Here is a 23,748-nt window from a genome sequence, read left to right as displayed (position 1 = left end):
ATGCCTGTCCCATGGACGTCAAATTACGCATTAAATATCAGTTGCTCATTTCCAATATATCATGTTCTGAATAATGACTACATGGCGTATGGCGTATGTGATCAGTCGAGTCGGTCACCGCCAGTCAAACAGCCGATTTGAAAAGTGATGGACATCGCCCTATCTTAGTCAGCACCGCATCGGAGCTGCGAGACGTCCTCTGGCTTGTCCTGATGGCTTGTGATGATGATGATAGCCCTACGATCGTTTCTCTCCTCCCCAAAGGACCCTACCGATGCGGGAAGGAACGCCACAAACGGTCACCTCAGTGTCCAACGGGAACACGTTGCTAGGTCACTCTGGAATACTTACTTTTGGAGGTACTTTTTTAAAATTCATATTTTGGGGGAACAGAACTTTGCTAATCTTGCGCGCTTTTCGAGTAGCACTGTCTATTTAACCTCCCGGAAGGAGTAGGGCTTAGGCTTTGGGATGCTGCGATGTCAATACACATTTAGCTTCAATCAACGTATGGAGTAGCCAGGCGGAGCCCACAGCGATTACCAGCGATAGTTTTCTTACCTTTCGACGCTCAGTTTCACAAGCTTTAAACAAGTTTTGGCAGCAAATGGACACTTGCCGCAAAAGCAAAACAAATGATTTGTAAAACAAAAATGGCAAGCTACCACTATGTTACCACTTTTACCACTAGTGTGTCTAATCTGACAACTCTGACACCCCAAACGTTTTGTATGTGCACTGCAGCTCACCCAAATCGTGAAAATAGCATCAGGATCAAACCGGTCCGGCCGTCGTCTGACAGCAAGCTCACAACCTTCACACCAGGCCGCAAAGCTGTGATCGAATATGGTCACACATGCCACGGTTAATAACCGAATCAGATCAAGGTGCACCATCAAAGTACGAACTTCAACCGCGCGCTGGTCGCAAATTTCCCGACACTGACCATCACACATGCAGGTTCTGAACCCCGCATCACCTAGATCGACGATCACCACCTCGGCAAAACAAGAGCCACGAGCGGACCCCAGGCCGTCCCCTCGGCGCTCCGTGCCCGGCACCAGCGCCACAGTCCGGCGCTCCGTGCCCGGCAGCACCGTCCTCAGGCCGCCGCCTCGGCGCTCCGCGCCGGGCAGCAGCGCCACAGTCCGGCGCAGCACCGGCCACACGCCGCCGCCGGCGTCGCGGCAGCGGCAGATCCGTACAGCTGTTACCTGTACAATTACACGGCCGATAGCATCGGAGGCGTGCGGCGGCGGCGGCGTCCTGGCCAATTAGTCAAACGCGCCGGCGGAGCGCGGGCCGACGCGTGGGCCCGACCGGCCCCGCGCGGCCGCGCCAGGCCCACGCAGCCGCTGGGATGGAGGCTGCGTCACCGGTGCCGCCGTCATACGAGTCGCCAAATCATTTGGGTACGCTTGTGACCAAGGGCCGTGGAAGTACTCGGAGGAAGGACGGGAATAGCCATTATTTGTTACGTCTTTCTAGTCAATGCCTATGGGGTTAATGTGAAATTTTCAGACAGCTCGGGGGCTCAGTCAGCCCCCTCCGGCCTGTAAAATTTCCGTGGCCCTGTGTGAAGCAGACGGCGAAGTAAGTTAGACAGTAGGCGCCGCCACGTCCACATGAAGTCGGGACCAGTGATCCCCGAGTTTTCGGCGGGAATCGACCCCACCGCACCACCGAGACTCGGCGCGCAGAGCCGGCCGTTTTTCAGCATCGTCGAAGTCTGCAGAGGCGACGGCACGGCTCGGGCACTCAGCAGGTGGCCCGTCCAGCCGCGCCGCCGCCACGCAGCCGGCGAGCTCCGCAGCCGAGGCGGAACTTGTCCTCCGCCGGCCGATCGCATCGGAGCCACCTCCCAGAAAGGCCGATACGATATGGATAAGCAGGTTACCGCCTTGTAAACACGAGCGTCCGTTTACACGAAATCACTCAAAACGTCCGATCACAATCTGTATTGCAGTCGTCCACCACGCCCTGCAGCGGTGCCCAGCAGTACAAGGCAGTCCCACGAGTCAGGTTCCGTATTGCAGTCGTCCACCACGCCCTGCAGCGGTGCCCAGCAGTACAAGGCAGTCCCACGAGTCAGGTTCCGTATTGCAGTCGTCCACCGCGCCCTGCAGCGGTGCCCAGCAGTACAAGGCAGTCCCACGAGTCAGGTTCCGTATTGCAGTCGTCCACCACGCCCTGCAGCGGTGCTCAGCAGTACAAGGCAGTCCCACGAGTCAGATGCTGCCATTCTGCCCGTGCCTGGTGGCTACCGGCCAGAATGCATGTCACATGCGTGCTCCTTTTCGTCCAGCCACCACTGTTCTAACGTAAAATGCGAACAAATGATGGCCAGCGAAACAATGAATCGGATTCAGCTCCGATGTCTGTGGCAAGCAGAAGTCCCGCCGTCATTCCAGACCGCTTCCAGGAGCTGGAGCCGGGGGAAGCACACTCAAACATGAACGTTACAGGGACGTAGGAGTGCAGACCTTTTAGCACCTAAAATGCAATTTGCATTACCACCGATACAAAAGTTTTAACACGCACAGGTCACTAAATCACGAGACCAACAGGTCACTGAATCGCGAGACGAATAGCTTTGATTTGGGGCCAGCCTTTAAGTTGCTCTGATTGAGCCATTTTTACAATGAAGTGCAAACTTATTCTGGCTTTTCGTAGGGCCAAATACGAAAAAGGGATTTCAGCCGCATTCTTAGACCCGGATTAAGGGGATGGAACCCATTGACAAGCTTTTCAGCTAACTTTACCGATTGTTGCGGCATACCTTCACGATTCGTGAACTTTGTTTTCGCCAAGCGTTTCATGACCAAACATTTATAACATTCCATAAAGTTTGCGTCTACAAACGGGTACAATGGTGGCAAGCACCAGTTTCAATGCTGTAGCGTTTTAGCCCGTAACGTTACGGCCGAAAACGAAGGGTGAGTGGCAACATTTCAGATGTTCGTGATTTCTTGCGCGTCAGATGAGCAGCTTTATCGTCATTCTCCCAAAAAAGGACAGCCAGTCCCTTTAATGTTCCCGTCTAGTGAAAGTTTAAATCGTCAGAAGTCGGTGCATGTAAGCCATCCACGCACAGTTTTGACCAGGAATGATTGAACTCCAGTTCCATCAATCACCATAGTTGGCGGCGATCAAATTCCCCACCAACACTCGGTGTCATGTGAGGCTGAGGATACGTGTGAGCGGCATGCAAACGATGGCGCGTCCTCTGTCGCAATCATCCTTGTCAACCGATTCTGCCGATGCCATGGCCCCTGTAGGGTAACCAGTCACTGCGCCGCAACAAGCAAACTTTCACTGCCCCGACGGCCGTGGAACTCGGTCCTGCGCCGGCCCCTGGTCGCGGTCTCAGGTCCTGCACACTGCCCTGGCGCCGCAGCAGGCCGGCCTCCGCTGTCCTGGAATGCTGCTACATTAAACGTTTGCCCGCCCGGGGCTGGTCGCGCGCAGCGGCGGCGGCGGCGGCGGCCGCGGTGGTGGGACAGCGGTCCCGCGCCTTTGTCGGCCGGCCGTTCCGGTCCAGTTGGTGCGCACAAAGTGCCGAGTGAGAGGAGCCCCAGCTGCCGGGGCGATACCGGCTGACGTCGGCCGCCGGTCGGGCCGCGCGAGGCGACGCCGGCCCGGCGTGTTCGGACGCGCGGCGCCGGCACCCCGTCCGACGCGACGGCCGCGGCTGAGTCACTCCGCTGTCACGATAATTACTTTTCCGGGTGGCTGCGGGGACGTCAGGGCGTTGAAATGTGTTCTGCCAGACCATTCTGTTCTGCACGCCTGGACACCGACGCCCACAGTTCATAAATATGACACTGTCCTGTTTCGTTCAAAGTGGCCGTGAGGGCATCGGCACTTTTCATTCCATAGCAAAGAAATAATCATATAAAACGAACTCATGACGCACAGATGGCCACGCTGTGCCATACTAGAAATAAACGTGCCGTTTCCCCATCAGGACTAACAGCGGTTGGTTCTAGCATCGTTCGGCCCTCAGCAAAGCCTGGCACGAATATCAGATAAACATTGTCTTTGGTTCAGCTCCAACTCGTGTCGTCCCTGTACCGACCCGACTTTCGGTTGCGCGATGGCATTCTTATGCCAAACACATGTTGGTGAATGGGTTGTAAGCTGTCGGTTTTTCCGTCAGCGGTGTAACTGATGGGCGTGGGATAGTGAAGGTAGCATCCATTCACCCTTCCAACGTCGTCGCACATCACACAATGCGTTCCGACTCGTCTGGTTATACCTGGGAGCAGTCTTGTCTGGTACAATCAAGGGACCTATGGTTGATTTCAAAGACAGTCCCACATCCAGAGCACAATATAGTACATAACTTGACGTAGTGTTTCGCCCCTATACGCCCCAGACATGCCAAACCGCACTAAAAAGGCATCATGGCAGCCAGCATCCTGTCAACGTTACGTGCCAAGACCCAGCCAACGTTGTGCAGAGCTGGCGTACGACCGTGACGCAGGACCTCACTCGCGTCCAGATCCAAGTCAACGCTATGACAGGATTCCACCCATGGCTGTCACATCAGTCCGGCCTGTGGCGTGACAAGGCCTTGGTCGGCACCGCGACAGGATCCAAGCCAGGGGTATGAATGACATGATCCCGATTAACTCTGACATGATCCAGCCCGATCCTGGGACATAAGCCCAGTCATATTCGTGTCGTGATCCCGGCCGACACCGTGACATGGTCCCAGGCCGCGGCTCACACAGCCCGACGCTCCTGCTCCGCGCTACGACAGGGTCTCGGCTGAGCGGGTGGGTCTCAGGGCATCGGCCCGAGCTCTGCCACAGACAGCGGTGACACGGTCGCATATGTCCCCACAGGTCAGCACTGCGACTGCTGCAGAGGTCACTGCCGGCTCGGAAACCACACCATAGAAGAGGGCGTGAGGGAAACGGTGCCTCTATATCCAGAAAACACTCAGACGCGACTGACCCGTTTGGCGTACCCACATCGGACCACATTTCGCGCCGGCGTGTCCACACGGGACCACCTTTCGCCGGCGAGGCTACGGCATCGGTCACGTCCCAGCGCCCAGTCTGCACGCGTCCACCCCTGCTCGGCACACCCACCCCCGCTGTGACCCGGCAGCGCCGGCCCGGCCGCGGAGGCCGACCGGCGTGAGACGCCGACACGACCGGCGCGCCCCGGCTTTTTGCGGTCATTACCTGAATTATGGGAACGGTCGTCGCCATTATTACAGGGCCTGGCAAGAAATCGCGGCGAAAAAGGCGCGGCGGGAGCGCGGGTCCGGCCGGGTCCGGGCCGCGTCGGGCCGGGCCAGGCGCGGCTCATCAGACCGCGCCGTGTCAGGTGGGCTGACCGACGCGATTTATGGGGGCGCGGGCCGCCGAGGGGCGGGTGCACGCCCTCGGCTCGGAGAGCCGGCCAGGCGCCCGGCGCGGGAACGGGCTCCACTTGCGCAGGGGCCGCGTGAGGATGCGTCGTTAGTTGGGGAGGGTCGCGGCATGCGTGCGCATGCGTGCCGGTTTGCGATGTCTCCATGAATGGTTAATGGTTATGAAATGGGTGGAAAGTGACACCTTGGTGATGACCAGCGGTATATCATACTGGGTCCACCACATCATATAGCGCCTATAAATTGACACTTTATGACAGTTACTGTGAAACACGCCAAAGACACTAGCTAGCTCCTTTTAAACAGTAATAACTCTGCCACGCACACGCACAGCCCGAGTCCTTTATATTTTGTCTGGTTAACTGAGAGCTTGCACTTCAGGGGCCGCCGACTGGCTGAGTGTGGGTTTTTAAAAAGCCCACATCTCTTGTAGCGGGCTTTGCAAGCCTTCACGGAAATTCAAGGCTGAATGTATCTCGAAAATGACAAACTATCATATACAGACCTAAAAAACGAAAATTTTGCAAACAGGAACTTGTCAGACAGCCTACAACAAAAGCCTAGAAACTGAGTTGCATATAACTGCATTGGTATCTCCAGGCTATTACGTATATGTATATATATATATATATATATATATATATATATATATATATATATATATATATATATGCATATGCGCGTGGTATATTGTGAAGAGCTCAGCGGGAGTTAAATAAAGCAATGTAATACTCATCTATGCTTAACCGATAATCCACAACGGAACCTGATGCTGTAAATATTAGCCGTCCCATTGAGAACAACGTGCACTGTAATCGGAGAAATAGGAAAGGAGCTGTGGGAAAATATGATTATTGATAGGATTAACATGTGTGTAAGTCTGATGTGTTATGCTGGTAGGCAAACCAGCTAAGACCAGGCACTATTGGGTAGACCGCAGTAACCGCAAAAGATATAAATGATAACCTTACGCACCATCCAGTCTTGTAGGGCGTGGCGACGGCAAATTGGTGAAGGGTCAGCGTTCCATCTTCCCGAGCTTTACAGTACCATTCAAGTGCGTTCGGTGGGCAACGTGTGTGAGGTGGGAAAACAGGGCCAAAACGGTCATTTGACCACAATAAAGCTCACAATGTTAACCAGGATCTTTATATTCCCTGCATTTCGTTCAAAACATGACCGGCTTGTATTTAGAGTTCTTCCCTGACAGAAATACACCCATTGCCGATTTCTGAGCTTAACACCTGTGGATCACGTTTGTCATTTCTCAACCACCTCATTGCAGGCATTTATTTCTCCAGATAAATTGCCCGGCGCATTTTCACAATTGTGGCAGCCATGTTCTGGAAATTATATGTGGCGCGTCTGTAACCGCTATAGTCAACGACCTTCGCGCCGCACGAACACAAAGTTGATAAGCGTTTCGATAATTTCGACGGTTTTTCTTCGGTTTGATCCCGGTCACCATATTGTTCTCTACACAGCTGCTGATGGCTGCAATCGTACTTCTGCTCATTCCCAGACAAATATTTTTTTCCGCTTGTAGCGAAGCGTTCCGTGATACATTTGATAATCTGTTCGCTTTCACACACTTTGCGTAATAGCTCGGAAGTGTGAGAATGGATTTTCATGGTCGCCGATGCATTCGCTTCAATGAATTGTGCTCCGGTAAGGATTCCGGGCTCTTGCATGAGATGCCAGGATTCGCACCCCGGTTGCTCCAAGGCCCATGGACGGTAATGTGGCTGCCTCAGTCGCAAGAGCACCATAAAAGATTCACATTGGTGTGTAATGTGTACGTCATAGTATTTCTGCGAACAAACTATAACGACTGAAGAAGTTTATAACTCTCTTTCCGTTTCATATTTGGCCTTGTCGCTTTATCAGGGATAAATATTAAAGAAACAAAACTGGACTCGAGAGCACAATGATTCGATTCTTTCCATACACCAAAGGTCTAAATAGGTCAAATTCCACAAATGTTGGGCACTCCCCTAGACCCATAACGTAGCGATTATTCCCCACCCTAAGTCGGCGCCTTTCCAGAGTTTTGATGCACTGGGTAGAACGAGGTCTAGTTCCCGCGGCAAATTACCTAATCAAGTTTCATAACCAGAAAACTGCATGTTTTTGGTCCACAATGCTGCTGTGCCGTTGGGGAACCCCTTAATATACAGGAAATTACACCCTCATTCACAGCTGGCGAGGCATACCGGAAATCACCCATCCAATGGGACAAAACCAACCCGCAGGTACTTACCGCAGGTAATGGCTAATATGTGTCCATAAGACGTGGAAACCTAGTTTACATGACCTTATCTTCTAAAGGACCAATAACCTAGCTCCGCGGTTCTCATCATCCTTTCAGCATGGGAATGCAGACAAATACCGCTGCATGCGTGATTGAAAATCATGTCTTGCGTCGTGTGACGGGACAGATGTACCGATACTCATGGAAGTCTATCAAACTGGGAATACCATGCATACTATGTATAAATACCATATATCAAACAGCGGGTTTCCACAAGGCACAAATTCACAATGCAGATTATTGAAACCACCTGAGCTTATGCACTCGTTAATCGATAACGACAAGCCTGCGGCACTGGACAAACTTCATGTTTCTGTTGTTCGAGCACCGAACCTGAACACTGTCTCTTTTCGTGGAGAGTTTGACAGTTTGCGATCGCATGTGCGCCCCTCAAAACAGCTGCCGACGTTTGTACCGCGGAAAAGGCAATAGCAACAGTGGCAAGCCACAAGCCGGCCTGGAGTGGCTTGCAGACTAAAGGAACTGTTACATATTTGAAGACATTGAGGCAAGTATCAGCTAAGATAGAAGAAACTTACCCATAATGGTTTGCATGCTTTGAAGTGTAAAAGACCGCTCTAAACATTCAAATTTCACTACTTTCTGAAAATGGTTATCATTAATTATGACATGGTTTAATTTTGGCCACGAAATGCTTTTACGACGTCAGAGTCGCTGCCAGAGTTGATGCGTCAGAGTTGCCGCCATAGCGGACGGTGTGACTCACTTGTAATAATTCTACCCGCCGCAAGGTGGCGTGGATTCACGTGGGTGAATTTAACGAACGAGCATGTATATGTAGATATATATATATATATATATATATATATATATATATATATATATATATATATATATATATAGTACAATGTGACTATGAGCCAACTGCGCTCTGTCATTGGGGCATTTGGTGCAGCATCACCGCAAGCAAAAATGCTAAGTAAACGCAATTTTCTTGACCATGAGCATAAAACAACCATTCAGGTGGGGTGCTCGCGTTGCGCCGTTATGACGACCTACATATATGAGCGACTTTTTCATAGGCGACGCGTCATAGGCTGCACAAATTCCCGTGCATCTAGCCCAGAAACAGGATTTGGGGCCTTCATAAGGCAACGACTGTGAACTACAGGAAATGATCGTGAAAATGGTCATCTCAGTTCAAAACCCCATACAAATGTGGAACAGTCTTTCACGCTGGCGTCTGTTGCTACCCAGTCACTCTGCGCTGCTACATGATGCCGTTTTTCAATAACGCCGAACGCTCGTTCACTCGTTCAAAAAGAACCATGTTGGCAAAAACAGTCTGGTGCGATTACTATTGCCAATGGACGCTGATATGACCACTGTGCTCGCTAGCCTGATATGACCACTGCGTTCGCTAGCCCGATATGACCACTGTAATCGCCAGCCTCACACGACCACTGTATTGGCTAGGCTGCTATGACCACTGTATTCGCCAGACTAATATGACCACTGCATTCCCTGGGCTGACATGACCACTGTATTCCTTTGCACTTCATAAAGGGTCGCGTGACGACGTGAAGCAAACGCCTGCCGTGTGCCGCCTTGCTAACATTCATACATGTGTTGCTTTAGAAGGACCAATGTGCAGAGCCTTTCTGCCCTGCACATTCACGCTGGCCTTTCCCTGCATCTCCTCTTGCCGGGTGCGTCTCTGCGTTCCATTGCAACAATGTATTGCAACCCAGCCAGCGATCGGTTGTGTCGCCTGGTTCATCCCAGCAAAGGTCAGTTGACGACGGATCAGCTGCGGCCGGAATTCATAACGGACGACTGAAGTGCATGTAACACCTGTTTTTGCCTCTTTCATCTAGACTACCTGCTATATGCAAAGTTTGTAAAACTCAGTAAGTAGAAAATTGGGAAGCTTCTGCTACCCGCTTCTGCTATCTGCTACCCGACGCCACGGATGGTTATTGTTGCAACAGCAATTTCCAGCAAGCCAATGCCAAGTTCGGCTCAAAGCCACAGGCCGCGAAGTCCGGCACCACTCATCTGAGACGTAAACGAGACACTTTAGACACTTTCGGCAACCGCGACATGCTCATGGAAAACCCGAGCTCGCTAATTTATTACCGCGGGGCACGTGCAAGCTTTTCGAAAACAAGAACGCAGCCGCCACTCCCAGCAAATGATGTTTATCTTAGGGCTTTTACAACGGCAAGTACGAGTCGTTTCTGCCCGGCTGTCATGCTGATCTCACCTCCCTCGCGAGAGCCCTCCCTAGCGCGCGCCGCCGCCGCCGCCGCCGCCGAGCCCGGGAGAAAGTGACGTCATGAACCGCTCAGCGCACCGACGCGACCGACGCGGAACAACTCCATTTTACGAGCAATTCGCTCCTTTTTACGGCTTGGTAATGATTCGAATGGGACGTAAACCCAAGAAAACAGAAAATAGCGCAGCCGGATGAGGGATTGGAGGCTTTTACGACAAGCTGCGGCAAATCTGGCCGACAGGGACAAGCCATCTGCCGGCGTAAGCGGCGTAAGTGGGGATCTCGCCGGGGCCGTAAAGCGCCGTAGATGCCACGAGCCGTCGACACCGTCGGGCCGGCTCGCGCACCTCCGCCACGCGTCTTCGGAAGGCACGCGGACGCCGGCGACGCCAGCAGCGGGTCGGGTCGGGGCCGGCGCGACGGCGGCGGTGCACAGACCGACACCAGTGCCCGGCCCGAGTGACGGAGCTCCGAGGACCGGAGCGTACCGGCAGATGACCGAAGCCCACGGCGGGGCCGGCAGGCGCGAGGGGGCGGTGCACAGACCGACACCAGTGCCCGACCCGAGTGACGGAGCTCCGAGGACCGGGGTGCACCGGCACAGGACCGAAGCCCACGGCGGGGCCGGCCGGCGCGACGGCGGCGGGAAGGAGCCGCCACGGGCGCAGCTCGCGCGCCGGTGCCGGCTGTCGATGGCGTCACGAACCCAGCCTGTTTGGCAGCATGCCGGTCACGCCACCCGTCGAATGAAGTGGATGTTCTGAGAAATCGAATAACATGCTACCAGCCTGGAAAATGGAAATCGTGCCTGAACGCCAGATTGCCGGCAAGATCTGCGTCGCAACGACGCAAAACTGAATCGGAATTTGCACCACGCAGCGCAGCGGGCCAAACGGCACGGTCAATTTAGCTGGCTTGCCAATTGGAGCATTATTGGGGGACTGTTTATCAGAAGTTGGAACTAATAAAACGACAGCCAAGTGTCCCATGTCGGACATAATTATTGCCACAATTTATCACGGAGCGGGTCCAATATGTCATTCCCGGCGGACCTCCTGTTAATAAATCTGAAATGCCTGACAGAAGACAGTGGTGTGCTGCATTCTGGATCAGCTGATGGGTGTAGACGAGGTGAATTTCTGTCAGGATTGTTTTCTTCCAAAACATTATTCGCACGCAAATAACGATTATTTCAATAATGTGGTTGGCCCAGCACAGCTCGCTAAACTTCATGAAAATAAACATCTACATGGCGATGATAAATGTTTTACCACCCGCTGCACATCATGCTTCTAGGATGAAAACATTACATCTATCTGTTTTGCTTTCTATTGCGATAAATTCTCATATGTGCATCAGCTGCTTCGCCAAACAAATTACCAGCAGCCATTAACTGGGAGGCACGATGTGCACGAATCGATCAGATCCCCACCGATCACCGGCGTGACCATATGGCCCTGGCCAGCGGCTGTAAACAACGCTGCTCCAGTCGGCAGCTGGGGCCGGCCCGGCCGTCACCGGCCGCAACATCCGCGCCGGCTGCCGAACGGGCGGCCGGGGGCGGGCAGCGGGCAGCGGGCAGCGGGCAGCGGGCGCGGCACCGGGCAGGCGGCCGCTCGGCAGCTCAGCCGGCACCGGTCACTCGCGGACCGGACAGCCGCCGCCGGCGCTGCTGATGGTCGCTGGTGAGCACGCCGCGCCGGCTAACGACGGGCTCCGACGGCGGGGGGAGCGGGGCCGGCTGAGGGATGACAGCGGGCGGCCTTCGTCGGGACCGCCGGCCGGCGGCAGGTCCGGGTCCCGCACCACGTGGCGCCGGTAGTCCGGGGTAGCCGGCGTCCCTGCCGGAACGGACCACGTGGCGCCCGCCTCCCCAGCTGAGCAAACAGCGCCGGCCGGGTGCCGGCGGACGTGGCCGCTCCGTTAGCGCGCGGCACCCCATCTGGCGTCGATGGAGACGTGCCAGTCGTCGCCGCCGCCGCCGCCGCCGCGTCTCGCTCGGCCCAGAGCCGGAGCCGCCGACCATTTGTCAGGGGCCGGAGCCAGAGCCGTGGGCGCCGGCGGCCGAATCGATAGGTCGCCACAGTTTACGCGACATTTATCATTGCCGGCCTGCGAGCGTCGCGGGCTGATTATCCGCGGGGCGAGAGTGGCGGCAGGTCAGCTGTCGGGAGCTGTGGGCTGACGCTACGCAGAACGACAGCACCGGCACGTCGGCTACACGTCCAGTTCCGACGAAGACTGAGCGTCGAGCGCCAGCGTCGCTGACCAAGTCAGAACGCAACGCAATTGCGCGGAAGAGTAAGTGGTGGAAGTACGAAGCCCAGACTGGAACGACACCGAAAGCAGCCGCAAGCGACACTTACGGAGGCACCACTTCCCCAACACCTCTGCAGTGTCCCACCAATGACCAATGGTCTGCCGCCCCCACCCTTCGAGCTCGCTAGGCGCCAGCCCTACCAATGGCCCAGAAGGCCCGCACGCGAACCCATTTCGGCCCGGACGACGTCATCCGGACATTTCGTGGCGCTTTCCTGTCCGACCTAAGCCGGAAGAGGACGTAAATCTCGCCGGTCGTTATGCAAATCGGCTCAATCCCTGTGTGATTGTTTTTAAGTGAGCGGCGCCGAGGTGCGCCACGACACTCCGCCGCTGAAGGCGCGAGGGGGCGGGGTGGGGTGGGGAGGGGGGGCGAGAGACCGGTGATGGCTCCCACTGCAGCGGCACGCAAGACGCGGCAGGAAATGAGCCGATTCTCGTGCGGTAATTACCACGTGGCGCCATTAGTGCGGCCCGGGCCACGTCCGCGTCGGCTGCCGGCTAGCACGTTGTCTACAGCCGCCACACGCCGTCAGCCGGCCGACGTCGACCAACCCGACTGTGCCCTGCGACCGCCACCAAAATCTGGTTGTTGACGGCAAACCCCAAGCTCCTTACGATCTCCGCACGCTAGGGCACACATCAGCCCAGACACAAGGCTGCGGTTGCGGTTGCATGCATTGAGAAGTGGTGGCAGAAGAACGCCTGACGACCGCCGCTCAGCGCTGAGGCGGCGCACGCGAGGCCGCCTTATCTGGCGTCGAAAATAGCCCGGTAACGCTATCGTAACCAGGTACTCACGGCACGCCGTCGGCCGGCGCTAACGGTGGCGCGTGATGTCATCAACGCCGGCGGCGCACGCGGCTTACCTGCAAAAACCGGGGGAAGAAAGGTGAGACGTGATGGCGGCCACATGGCAGACACGGCGCGCCCGTGCGGCCGCCGCCCCCGTCATCAGCGGGCGGCGGCAGCGGCGCGCCGAGCCGCCGCCGCCGCCAGTTCTCACCGCAATCAGGTGCCCCATCAGCCCGCCCCCAACACGGCCGCGGCGCCCGATGGGGGGCGCGCACGCACGTGCGTCCGGGCCGCGCGACGCGGCGGCCGCCGCCCGCGGCGCCCGGCCGGCTAGGCGCACCCGCTTCTTTCAATTACCATTTATTTTAGTTTACGACGTCGGTAGCGCAAGCAGCGTCCGTCACGCGACGCGTCGCGGCGCGCGGGGCGGGGCGGGCGGCGCGCGAGGTCGTGTCGGGTCGGCGGACCGGGCGTCACCGCCGGCTGCCGGCCGGCCGGAGCGGCGCGGCGCTGGCTCCGTTCCCAGCGACACCCGGACACGTTACGGTCGGCGCGTGATGGACGGCCTGGCGGATGTGGAAGCAGAACCGCGAGCACTCAGGCAGACCGGGCCGGCGCAGAGCCGGTACGGGCCGAGCTTTGAGGGGCTGTGGACTAATGGTCGTCGGCTGCCACTGCGAACTCCGTGGGTGTCCAGCGCTATTGTGCGAGTCTGCTGTGCTGGGAGTTTCTGCGTGAATGCCTGCACCTGACAAGGGCCCACTCAGGCTGTGTGAGCAGGGAGCCGTGACTGAGAGGTGCAGAGCACTACGCTCGTCACCAGAGGGTAGTGGGTTCGAGACTCACTGACGGCTGAGTTCGGGCTTCCGTGCAACTGGCGCGAGTTTGCAAAGCTAACGACCGCAGTTAGTGCATGCGTCTCCAAACAACTGATACCTGCCGAGACTTCTCCCAGTCACGAGGATTGTCAGGGGTCTGGGAGCACCCCGTCCCCCGTTCGAGGCCGCGGGGCAGTGTCAGCCGCGGCCTGAGCTTCATGGCCGGCCAGCATTAGCACGGCCAGCTACATAAACCACGACCCGGCCGGCGTCCGGTTAGTTACGTTGAGTTATGCGACCGGCGCACGCGGCTCCCTGATGAATGGCCCATCGGTGAAGGAACGGTGCCGAGACGGACGGTGCTTCAGCGCGCCGCCTGCCTCTCCCGCCATCGCCACCACCGCCCGCTCGTCCAGCGGCGCGCTGACCCGAGACGGCGACACGCCGAGCCGGTCGCACCGACAGTGGCCCACCCTCCCGCTAATGAGCGCGCGACAGGCCGACGTCACGTGATGACGCAGACACCGACGGCGTCACGTGACGTCGGCCGACGCTGGCACGCGTGGGCGGACCTGTCGGCGCCGGCTGTCGACGCCGCGCTCCGACGGCTCCGACGCGCCGCCGGCGACACGGCCGTCGTGTCACCCCGGACATGCGCTGACGCGTCCGGCGTGCCGCACTCGGACCGCGGCGCCTCCTCGCTCCGGCGCCGGCCGCCGCCCTGTCGTGCAGCGCCGCACGCCGCGCCGCGATGGGGCCGGGTCACGCCAGCGCGCGGCCGCGGGCGTCGCCGGTCGGCTTAATTCAGCAGCACCGCACATTAGCGGCGGCGTCCAGCCTTGATACGGGCCATCAGCAAGGCTGGCGGCCGCGTCGGCGGCGCCGCCCGGCCGGCCGGCCCGCTGCCGTAATGCAGCGCCAATTGACGGACGGTGCAGCGCTTCTTGAGAAACGCGGCCGCATTAGCTGGAAAGGCGCCGACGCGGCAGCTGGTGGCGCTCGTGACGTCCGTCGGTGTCTGGCCGCGCCATTTGCGAATTGCATGCGGCCGGCTATTTGCGGCGGACCGGACCGTAATGACGGGCCGCGCCGCAGGAAGCGCCGCCGCCGAGCAGCGCCGGCACCGACCCCCGGCGTCCGGTCAAACCCGGGCCGCGCCGGTGCCGCGCTGCCGCGCCGCGACACGCGCGACAGCGGTCCCCGCGCGCTCCGCCGCCGCGCCCGGGCCGACATCGCCGCGCGGAGGGAGCTGTGTCACCTCGACGACCTGTTGGCACGGTCAGGAGCGGGCGCGGGCCTGACGCGCCGCCGCTCGACGCCGGACTGCGGACGGTGCGACGGTGGTCACGGGGCGCGGCGAGCGCGCTCGCGTCGCTGGTTCACGGCCAGAGGCAGTCAGCCAGGCGGGACATCTCGAGCGGCCAGCGGCGACCGTGCCCCACGCTCTGCAGTCTCCGAAGGCCGCGGCGCGAGGCGAACGAACGAGCCGACAGGGAATGAGTGACGCGGCCATGAGCCACTTGGAGCTGGTTGGGCGAGCACACTCAAGTCCAGGTGGATAGCGTCCGCTTGAGTCGCGATATAAATATCTTCCACCAGACCATGTCGCGTACTTAAAAACCGCGTGCAGCCCGCTGGTTTACGGCGCGGTGCCGGCATTCAGCGGGACCACGCCTCCGGCAGCACGACTCGGCGCCGGCGGCGTCGCCGGGCCGGCGGGCGGCCGCGCTGAGTCAGCGGCCGCCGGCGGCCGGCCAGCCCGTCCGGCGCCAATCAGACCCGACTAATCGAGGACGGGCGCCGCGGCACAAACAGGCGCACGGGCGCCGGGGACTGGCCGGCCGTATCCGGGACCGGAGAGGAGCAGGGCCAGCCGCGCGCCGCTCGGGCGGAGGCACACGTCCGCCGCCCAGCGCACCTCGCCGCCGAAGCCGGTCGGCCGCCGATCGAAAGCCGATAGCCGCTTTACGACTCAATAAAGTAAAAAATGTGATAGGGCCAATGTCATGGCTCCCATTGTGGCGGCATTAAAATGCGGGGCGCGCCCTGTGCCGGCCAAAAAACGACGATAAAAGGATGATGCGAGCGGGCGTACGTCGGCTCGTCGGCCGGCCGCGCCCCCTGCTTATCGACAGCGACGGCCAATACCGCCAGGCCGGCCAACGACCAATCAATGGTCGACCGCACAACAACCGGCGTCTTCACGACGCTTCATTAATTCACGACCAGTTGCCACGCGTGAATCGTTTGATGGCGCAACTCGGCCACTTGCCGGCGGCCGTAAAAGCTTTACGAGCGCGACCGTCGCGTCGTCACCGACGGTGCCGCGCGCCCCGCGGGCCCGATCGGCGACGGCGGCGACGCCATCGATCGCGGCGCGGTGCCACCTGGTCTGCCGACGCCACCTGCTGCCCGGCCCGCTCGCCCGCGCGCGAGGGGAGCCGGCCTCCCCTCCGGCGGCGCCGCGCGCCGAGAAACGCTTCAGCCATCGATCCTCCAATCTCACGGCGGTTGTGGCGGGCATGCGGCGCGCGTGACGTCACCGGCCGCCATTACGGACGGTCGGCCGGTCGGGCGGCCGGGCGGCCGGGCGGCGGCGGCGGCGGCGCGCCCAACGCCGCTAATGCATGCAAATTGTATGCCGCATGATGGAGCGATAGGAGTTTTCTGATGACGCCGGCTGCCGCCGTCGCCGGCCGGCCGGACCGGTGCTACCCTTTCGACCGACGACCGAAGGAGGTCGGCAGCGACGAGCGGGGTTGCCGGCGGTACGCTAGGACTGGGAAGTACGGCGGTACACTGGACCAGGTGCCGGTACGCTGGACCGGACGGCCGTACCCTCGCACCAGTGCACTCCCACACGGCGGGCGGGACCAGCAAACGATGGAGACCGGTCGGATTCGGAGCAGTGTCAGAAATGGACAGCGGGCCTGACGGGAACACGAGCTCAGTTTATGTGCCCACGGAACACCGGGCCAGGTACGTGCAGCAGCGCACGGGACGGCGATACTCGAATCATATCCTGGAGGACAGACCAGGATCCGAGACCGCCCTGGAGGAGTAAGAAATGGACGCAGCCGCACAGCAGGAAAGCCACAGGCTTGAAGAGAAATAGGAGCACGGCCAGTGAATGAAGGACAGCAGAACGTTTGGAGCAAACGAGCGGAAACGGGCATCCCTCGTCCGACACGACTTAACCCAGAACGCGATACCTACGCATCAAATCCGCCGATCACGGGAGGCCGTCTCGCACGCATGAGTCGCCTGAACCCCCCAACCCTCATCCCCACCCCCACCCCAGGTACTCGCACAACCAGCGCCGCGACCCTGCCAAGACTAACAGCGTCCACGGCGCCCTCGAGCCACCAGGAGCTACTGAGGAAAGCACTGATCGGCGCGCGCCCCGCCGGACCATTGCTCCGGCGTGTAGTGCCACCTGGCTATCGTAGTGTTCGGCAGGCTCAGCAACACGCTCAGCTTGGCTCATGCAGCCCGACCACGCTGCGGCAAAAGACGAGCTCAGTTTAGCGATGATTCGCGGTTCCATCCCGTGCTCGACCGTCGATCGTCACCTCTGGGTACAGACGTCACTCGCGTTCCACCATCCATGGCTGACCATTGCTTTCTCGGGTTGGTTCCATGGTATCGGCCGGTCGCTAGTGCGACACGTGCCTCCGCTCCGGCAGAGATCCCTGCTGGTCAGCTCCCCCCCCCCCCTCCCCCCCCCCCCCCGTAGCGCACCGACGCCACCGTTGTCCGCGAGCGCCGCTTGTCGACGTGAATCGCTCCCCGCCGCCAGCTGGGCAGATCGCTGTCTCGGTGTCAACCAGTGTTACGCGCCCGCCGGCTGGGGGGGCCCTTCGTTACTGCGGCCTCTTCGGTGCTATCGTTAAGCACTGTGGTCGAGCGATTGAACAAACCTGATAACGTCCAGCGGAGCCAATTATCATTCGTTACCGGAGTATCATGCAAAATCTGCGAGGCGGCAGCAGCGGAAAGCCGGGGCCGTCCATTTGGAATTAGGGAGCAATTACAATGCTTTTCTCTTTTCAATTAACACTGATACGGGCATTTACCATCTCGTTCGTTATGAAGCTGCCAAACCGGTGCAAGGTGGGTACCAGGCGTCCTATCTAAGAGGATATCCCAATTAAATAAGTCACTCCAGAAGCGACGATGGTAGCATTTCCGTGTCCCATTTTCCGATCATGAAAGCCGCACTGTGCCCTCGCCCCAAACTGGGTCATCAGTCGTGCTGTCACGGTACATTACGAACACATTCACCAAATCATGTAATGAATGTTGTGCTGTTCGGTAGGTTCGCAGTGACCCCGCGTGAAAGGCAGCACATCCTGCGACCCCTCTCCAATCTGACTACGGGCAATGCGTAATTCTAACCTTCACTGATTTCACGAACGAGAAAGCGTAATTGCGTTACTTGTCCGCGCGATAGGTTGCAGCAATGCCTCATTCCACCACAGATTGGCGTGGCTCGCTGTGGCCGACAGTTCAGTCCACAATGGATCGGTACGACTCGATAAGGCCACACGGCCGCGCGCCGCGCCCGGGTGGTTCCCCTAGCATGACCTGCTGCGCCGTAACACGTCATCGCGTCGCCTCGACGCCAACCGAGTGACCCGGCGTTCCGTCGGTGTGGCGGCCTGCCCGCCAGCCCGACTCGCTGTGCCGTCACGCTCCACCGCGTCGCCTCGACGCCTACCGAGTGACCCGGCGTTCCGTCGGTGTGGCGGCCTGCCCGCCAGCCCGACTCGCTATGCCGTCACGCGCCACCGCGCCGCCTCGACGCGACGCGACTAAGGCCATGTTCCGTCGGTGTGACGGGCCGCTCCGTCGGCCCGACACCACGTGACGGCGGGCGTCACGGCGCCGTCCGGCGGGACGCGTCGGCGGCGTCGGCGGCGCTGTCGGCGGCCGTCGTTTGTCTTGGCACGGCCAGCGGCGGTCCCGCCCGCTGCCAGCCGGCCGCCATGGAAGGTCACCTATCGGTCAGCCGGCGGCCACCGGCGGCGGAGGCACGCCGGCCGGACTCCACCCGTCCCCGGGCCGGCCGCAGACGCGCCGGCCGCGACCGACCCGTGACCGCCGCCGCCGCCGCGGCCGCCGTCCCCACGGCCGAGCGGCGATCAAACCGCAGATGAGTCCGGCCACGGACGGTGATCGATGGGAGAGCATGAGCCTGAGACAGAAGATCTCAGCCAATAAAAGAGCTGTAGATCACCATTTGGCAGCACTCTTAACCATCTTCCAGCTTCGACATACTTGCGATAATCAGTGACGTAGCATTTCATGTCTGTACTCACGCTCGCGCTGGTCAGGAATGCAACGGCAGACAGTAGAACCCCGGTCATACCAATCACGTAACTACCGCAACCCTGCATCGCACCACCCGCGCGTCACTCAGCCCACCGGACGTTTGTTTGCACTGAATGGTTATCGGCCCTGCTGCCGTCGAGCTCGACGGTAACGACGGCATTGACAATGCAGATCGCTGTCTCTGTCAGCCGGCGTAACGCGCCAGCCATTCATTACCGGCGGCTTCTTAGCCGCTATCGTCGGCACTCTAGCGGAGCGATTGAACGGGCCTGGTAACTCGGCTCCACGGCGCCGATGAATCGGTAGCAGTCATCCGGACACTTCGACCCGGCATATCAGTCATTTAACATTTCACTGTGCGCAAACAGCGCAGCACCACGTCACCTACGTCCGGCCGGGCGGAGGGCACCGCGACGCCGGGAGCGGGGGTGGGAGTGACAGGGCGGACAGCGGGTAACCGGCGCAGCGGGCCCGCCAGAGGTCAGGGGTCGCCCGACGGACAGGTGACGCCGCGCGCCGGGCCGCCGGGAGTCCGCCGGCCGGGCCGCCGACGCCGGTCGCAGACGGACGGACGCCCGCCGATGCCCGCCGGGAGTCCGCCGGCCGGGCCGCCGACGACCGCCGGGAGCGCGCGCGGCCCACAGTCGACTTCTGGTCTTAGCGGCGGAGCAGCACCGGTCACGGCAGCGGCACGCCCCGACGCCTGCCGCACCGCTGACGTGGGCGGGCGCTGATTCGCTCGACATCACTCGGGCCGTTAACGACCGCCGGGAAGCTGGGCAATCCTGACGCTCAGTGCGCCGATGCCTCCGTGGCGACGTCGATGACGTGCTGTAGCCCACTGCTTTGAGAAGGGCGAAGTCTTAAAGCCTTGAAATGTTCTGTGGTGGAAGCAGTCGCGTTTGTCAACCTGTACCCCTTAGCCGAAATGAAATATCTCCACAACGATTCTTTTTGCCACGCACTGCCCCCATGTATTCTGCAGGGAGTCTGACGACCTGACGGCTGGCCAGCCACTGACGGAATCCAGATAGCCTGCGCCGGACGTCCGCAGGCTAGACCATGTTACCGCATCAGCGTCATGCACGCACCGGAGCGGCGGACGGATCGCACGGCCGTTCAGTCACGCAACGATAACGACCCCAGTTACGTTAAGCTAGCGGCAGCTGCTGAGCCTGACGCTAGAGACACCGGCCGGCCGCGGACGGACCCCCGAGTCAGCGGCGGCGGCGGGCCGAGGTGAGGAACGGCTCCGCGCCGGCCGGCGACACGCCCGCGGGGTGGGCGCCGGTGCCGTCGCGCGGCCCGGCCGTGTCTCGGCGCGCCGCCGGCTACGGCTGGCCGACAGCTCCAGCCGAGCGGACGCACGTGACGACGCCCCGCTGAAGAGCGGCTCTCCCGCCGCCGCCCTGTATATTTAGTGTTGTTCGTGTTTATTTATAGCTGGCCGATCGGCGCAGTGAGCAGTCAGTCGCAGAAACAAAGCCCGCCGGCCGGCCGGCCGGCCGCGTGGGCGGTCCGGTGGCGCGCGGCGATCGCGACGCGCCACTCCGCCACTCTCCGCTGCGCCTGCCGACAATGCATCGCCTCCACGCGAGACTGCGAGGAGTGCGTGGACACCGGGTATGCTGCAGCGCTTGGATTACCCCCGACATGTGCCGTGGGACTATGAACCGAATCTGGCAGTCCAACTTTGTTTGCCAGGTGTGGCATGTCGCGTAGCCCACTGAGCACGACACGGCGGACTGATGAGCGGTACTTTAAGAGACATCGGTCGGCTGTCAAGCGAGACCGCCGGCTTCAGGGTATGAATATTGTGGATTTGTCCGTGTAGGCGCATGTTTCTACAAAATGTGTATCCGATTATGGCTGCATGGTTAGTTGGATTGAAATGACTCTCCGGAGCTCAGTCCCATTTCAATGGTGATTTGTGCCAAGGCCTTTCATCAGACACCTCCCACGTGACCTTAAAAATACTCGGTTTGTTCGTCAAAATTTCTCTCCGTTTTGCAAACCTACGGCCATGCCATTTAATCCGTACACTCCGTGGCTGAAACGATGTGCTAAGTCACATGAGCGCTGACAAAACCACGTTCCAAAAATACATCTCATCCACTTTAGTACAACTCACCGGAATGCCGTGGAGTACGGTTCCGACGAATGCGATAAATACATTCTCGTCAGCAGCGTCAAGACCAGCCCTGTCATATTACCAAGAATTGGTCCGCAGCCTTTCTCAAACATTTCCCCATGATTGGCTACCACATAGGGCCTAATGGTGGTGGTTCAACCCGAATTACGTTCGTCCAGTAAATAGTTTTGATCGGGTGATATTCGCTCCATGTTCAATGAAACGATCTGCCTATTCTATGCGCCGAAAAGCCCATGTGCCATGTGCTCGTCGTCGTGCCACGCGATAACGCCTCCCGTTAACTGCGGCTTTTGTGATGAATCCAAAGGTGAAGCTCTGCCCGAAATTTTTCGTTAGCAACGCCCTCGAGTTTAGCCTCAAAGTTGAATTTGCGGTCTTTATAACGAAAAACTTTGCATGAGACACAAGAATGTAAAGGCATAATCTAATACCAGACATGAATGCTGAAGCCGTGAAGTCACGATCCCTGCCGATAAGCTTTTGGCGGCGACATTTAAACCTTCACCTTCGCATCTTCAGAACCAAACCTTGCTGAGTGCAGTCGGGGCTCGCTTTGCACTATCAGGCCATAACCTTGCACACGTGACCAAGGAGGGAGCAGGGCGTTTCTCGGCGGCCGGACCCCATACGTCATACGTGACGTCACAGCCACGGTTTGTTTGCCGTCCGGGCCGCCGGGCCATTCGTCATCATTCGCACGCTAGAAGTTACCGGCGACATAAGGAAGAACTCGACCACACACAAGCCTCTGGACAACCAAACGGCACGGTTATGAATGCTGATTAGTTATTGATCAGAAAAGCATGCTGCGCTGAATGGATACCGCGAATGGATCCCGCGACAAATCCATTCGGCGTTGATAAGGGGGAAACACTTCCAAACATGACACCAAGTTTTCCACGACTCGCAGGACTTACCTGTTTTCTCTTTTATCTCCATAAGGACTGAGAAAAGGGCGTTTTTCATTCGATGGCTGTTCAACGTGTGCTTCCTCGAAAATTCCGTACTGAAATCAAAGAAGCGGTGTTAATATCACATAGACTTGGGAGTGCTCCGTATCTGGCTACATTCTTCTCCAATGTTTGGGAGAACAGAAAGGTATGGCGTTGCCCTTTGGGTCGGACTTTCAAATAGCGTTGCACCCTATGACAACTGTGTGTAAGTATTTGGCACATTTTTTACATGCTTTGGTCATGGGACAAAGACTTACTTCAGACACAGCATGATTCAGATATAGCATCTGTGGGCACCAGGTGTGAAGTTCGAGACAACTTGATGTGTTTCGGTTACATAATAAAAGTGCAGATTACACGAGCAAAGCTGACCTCGATAGTAGCTTGATAAGATACTTATGATCGCGGGCTGATCACAGATTATTCCCGAGTGCAAAACGCACTCTTTTGACATGAGGATCAGCACGTGCATCTGAGCATGGATACAGCCGCGTGGGCATCACTAACAAAGCAGGAGGCTCTCCTTCGATTTGGGATGCAATGCCGTCATCAATGCAACTTCATCCACCATCCGAACGCCGCATTTCTAGTCGATTTCAGCGCGTCTAATCACGCTTTTGCGGCCTGCGCTGCCAAGAGTACATTAAACATGGCATTTAAGGTACTGGTCGCAGCGAAAGCTAGCACGACAATATCCGGGCACACACAGAGGGCCTCAAACCTATTCCTGGTGCTTGGTGTGGTCCTGGCGCCATCTGGCGGAATCTGAGCCCCGGGTAAGCCGAGCTTGTTATTCCGGCTCCATCCCGGCCGACGGCCTGTGCCCAAACGTGGATTAATTCCGCCGCGCGGGTGCCGAGCCGGGAAGAGCTGCGGATCTTAGATGCACCTTCAAGGTCATCACGCGCCCGGCCGTGGCGGAGGTCAACAGGGTCACTGTACTGTGACGCAATGAGGCATCTGCATTGGTCAAATTTGATTGAGACCTATACAACGTATATACACTGAATACAACGGCCTGACAACAACAGGTAGCTATATGTGTAATATATATATATATATATATATATATATATATATATATATATATATATATATATACAGCTTTCGTCACGCATTTTTTTATCATCACCCATTCACATGCTTTTGAAAGACGCTGGCAGGAGTCAGCTGCATGAAAATACATCTCGCATAGCTGAACTCAGACCCAAGCACTTATGTGAACAACTCACTTTTACACGCCTACGTCAATCCCAGTGAAAGGTTGACCATAGAGAAATCAAATGTTAAAGCGAATGTTCCCCAATTTTAGGGGATTTGAATTGAGAGTCCTCTTGAAAATCATGCGGTGCAGTGCACAGCCCTGCCCTTCTTTAACAACTTAACTCTTCCAGCTGTTTAAGGTGCACGCCCGTTAAGATATGCAGATCATTTCGGGAGA

General features: G+C 58.1%; 1 protein-coding gene across 6 annotated transcripts in view; it reads right to left on the bottom strand.

Annotated features, from left to right (window-relative positions):
• LOC119103804 (homeobox protein extradenticle) overlaps positions 1-23,748 on the bottom strand; it is a 70,323-nt gene that overhangs the window by 34,342 nt on the left and 12,233 nt on the right. For all 6 annotated transcript variants that reach the window (XM_037227463.1, XM_037227459.1, XM_037227462.1 and 3 more), the window contains exon 2: positions 22,272-22,360. In XM_037227463.1, coding sequence (XP_037083358.1) covers positions 22,272-22,360 — 89 coding nt within the window. The remainder of the gene's footprint in view (positions 1-22,271; positions 22,361-23,748) is intronic.

This window comes from Pollicipes pollicipes, unplaced genomic scaffold, assembly GCF_011947565.3.
Source record: "Pollicipes pollicipes isolate AB1234 unplaced genomic scaffold, Ppol_2.1 Scaffold_5724;HRSCAF=6776_pilon_pilon_pilon, whole genome shotgun sequence".
Taxonomy (NCBI): Eukaryota; Metazoa; Arthropoda; class Thecostraca; order Pollicipedomorpha; family Pollicipedidae; genus Pollicipes; species Pollicipes pollicipes.
The sequence above is the reverse complement of the archived record's forward strand: the minus strand, read 5'-3'. Positions and strand labels throughout refer to the sequence as shown.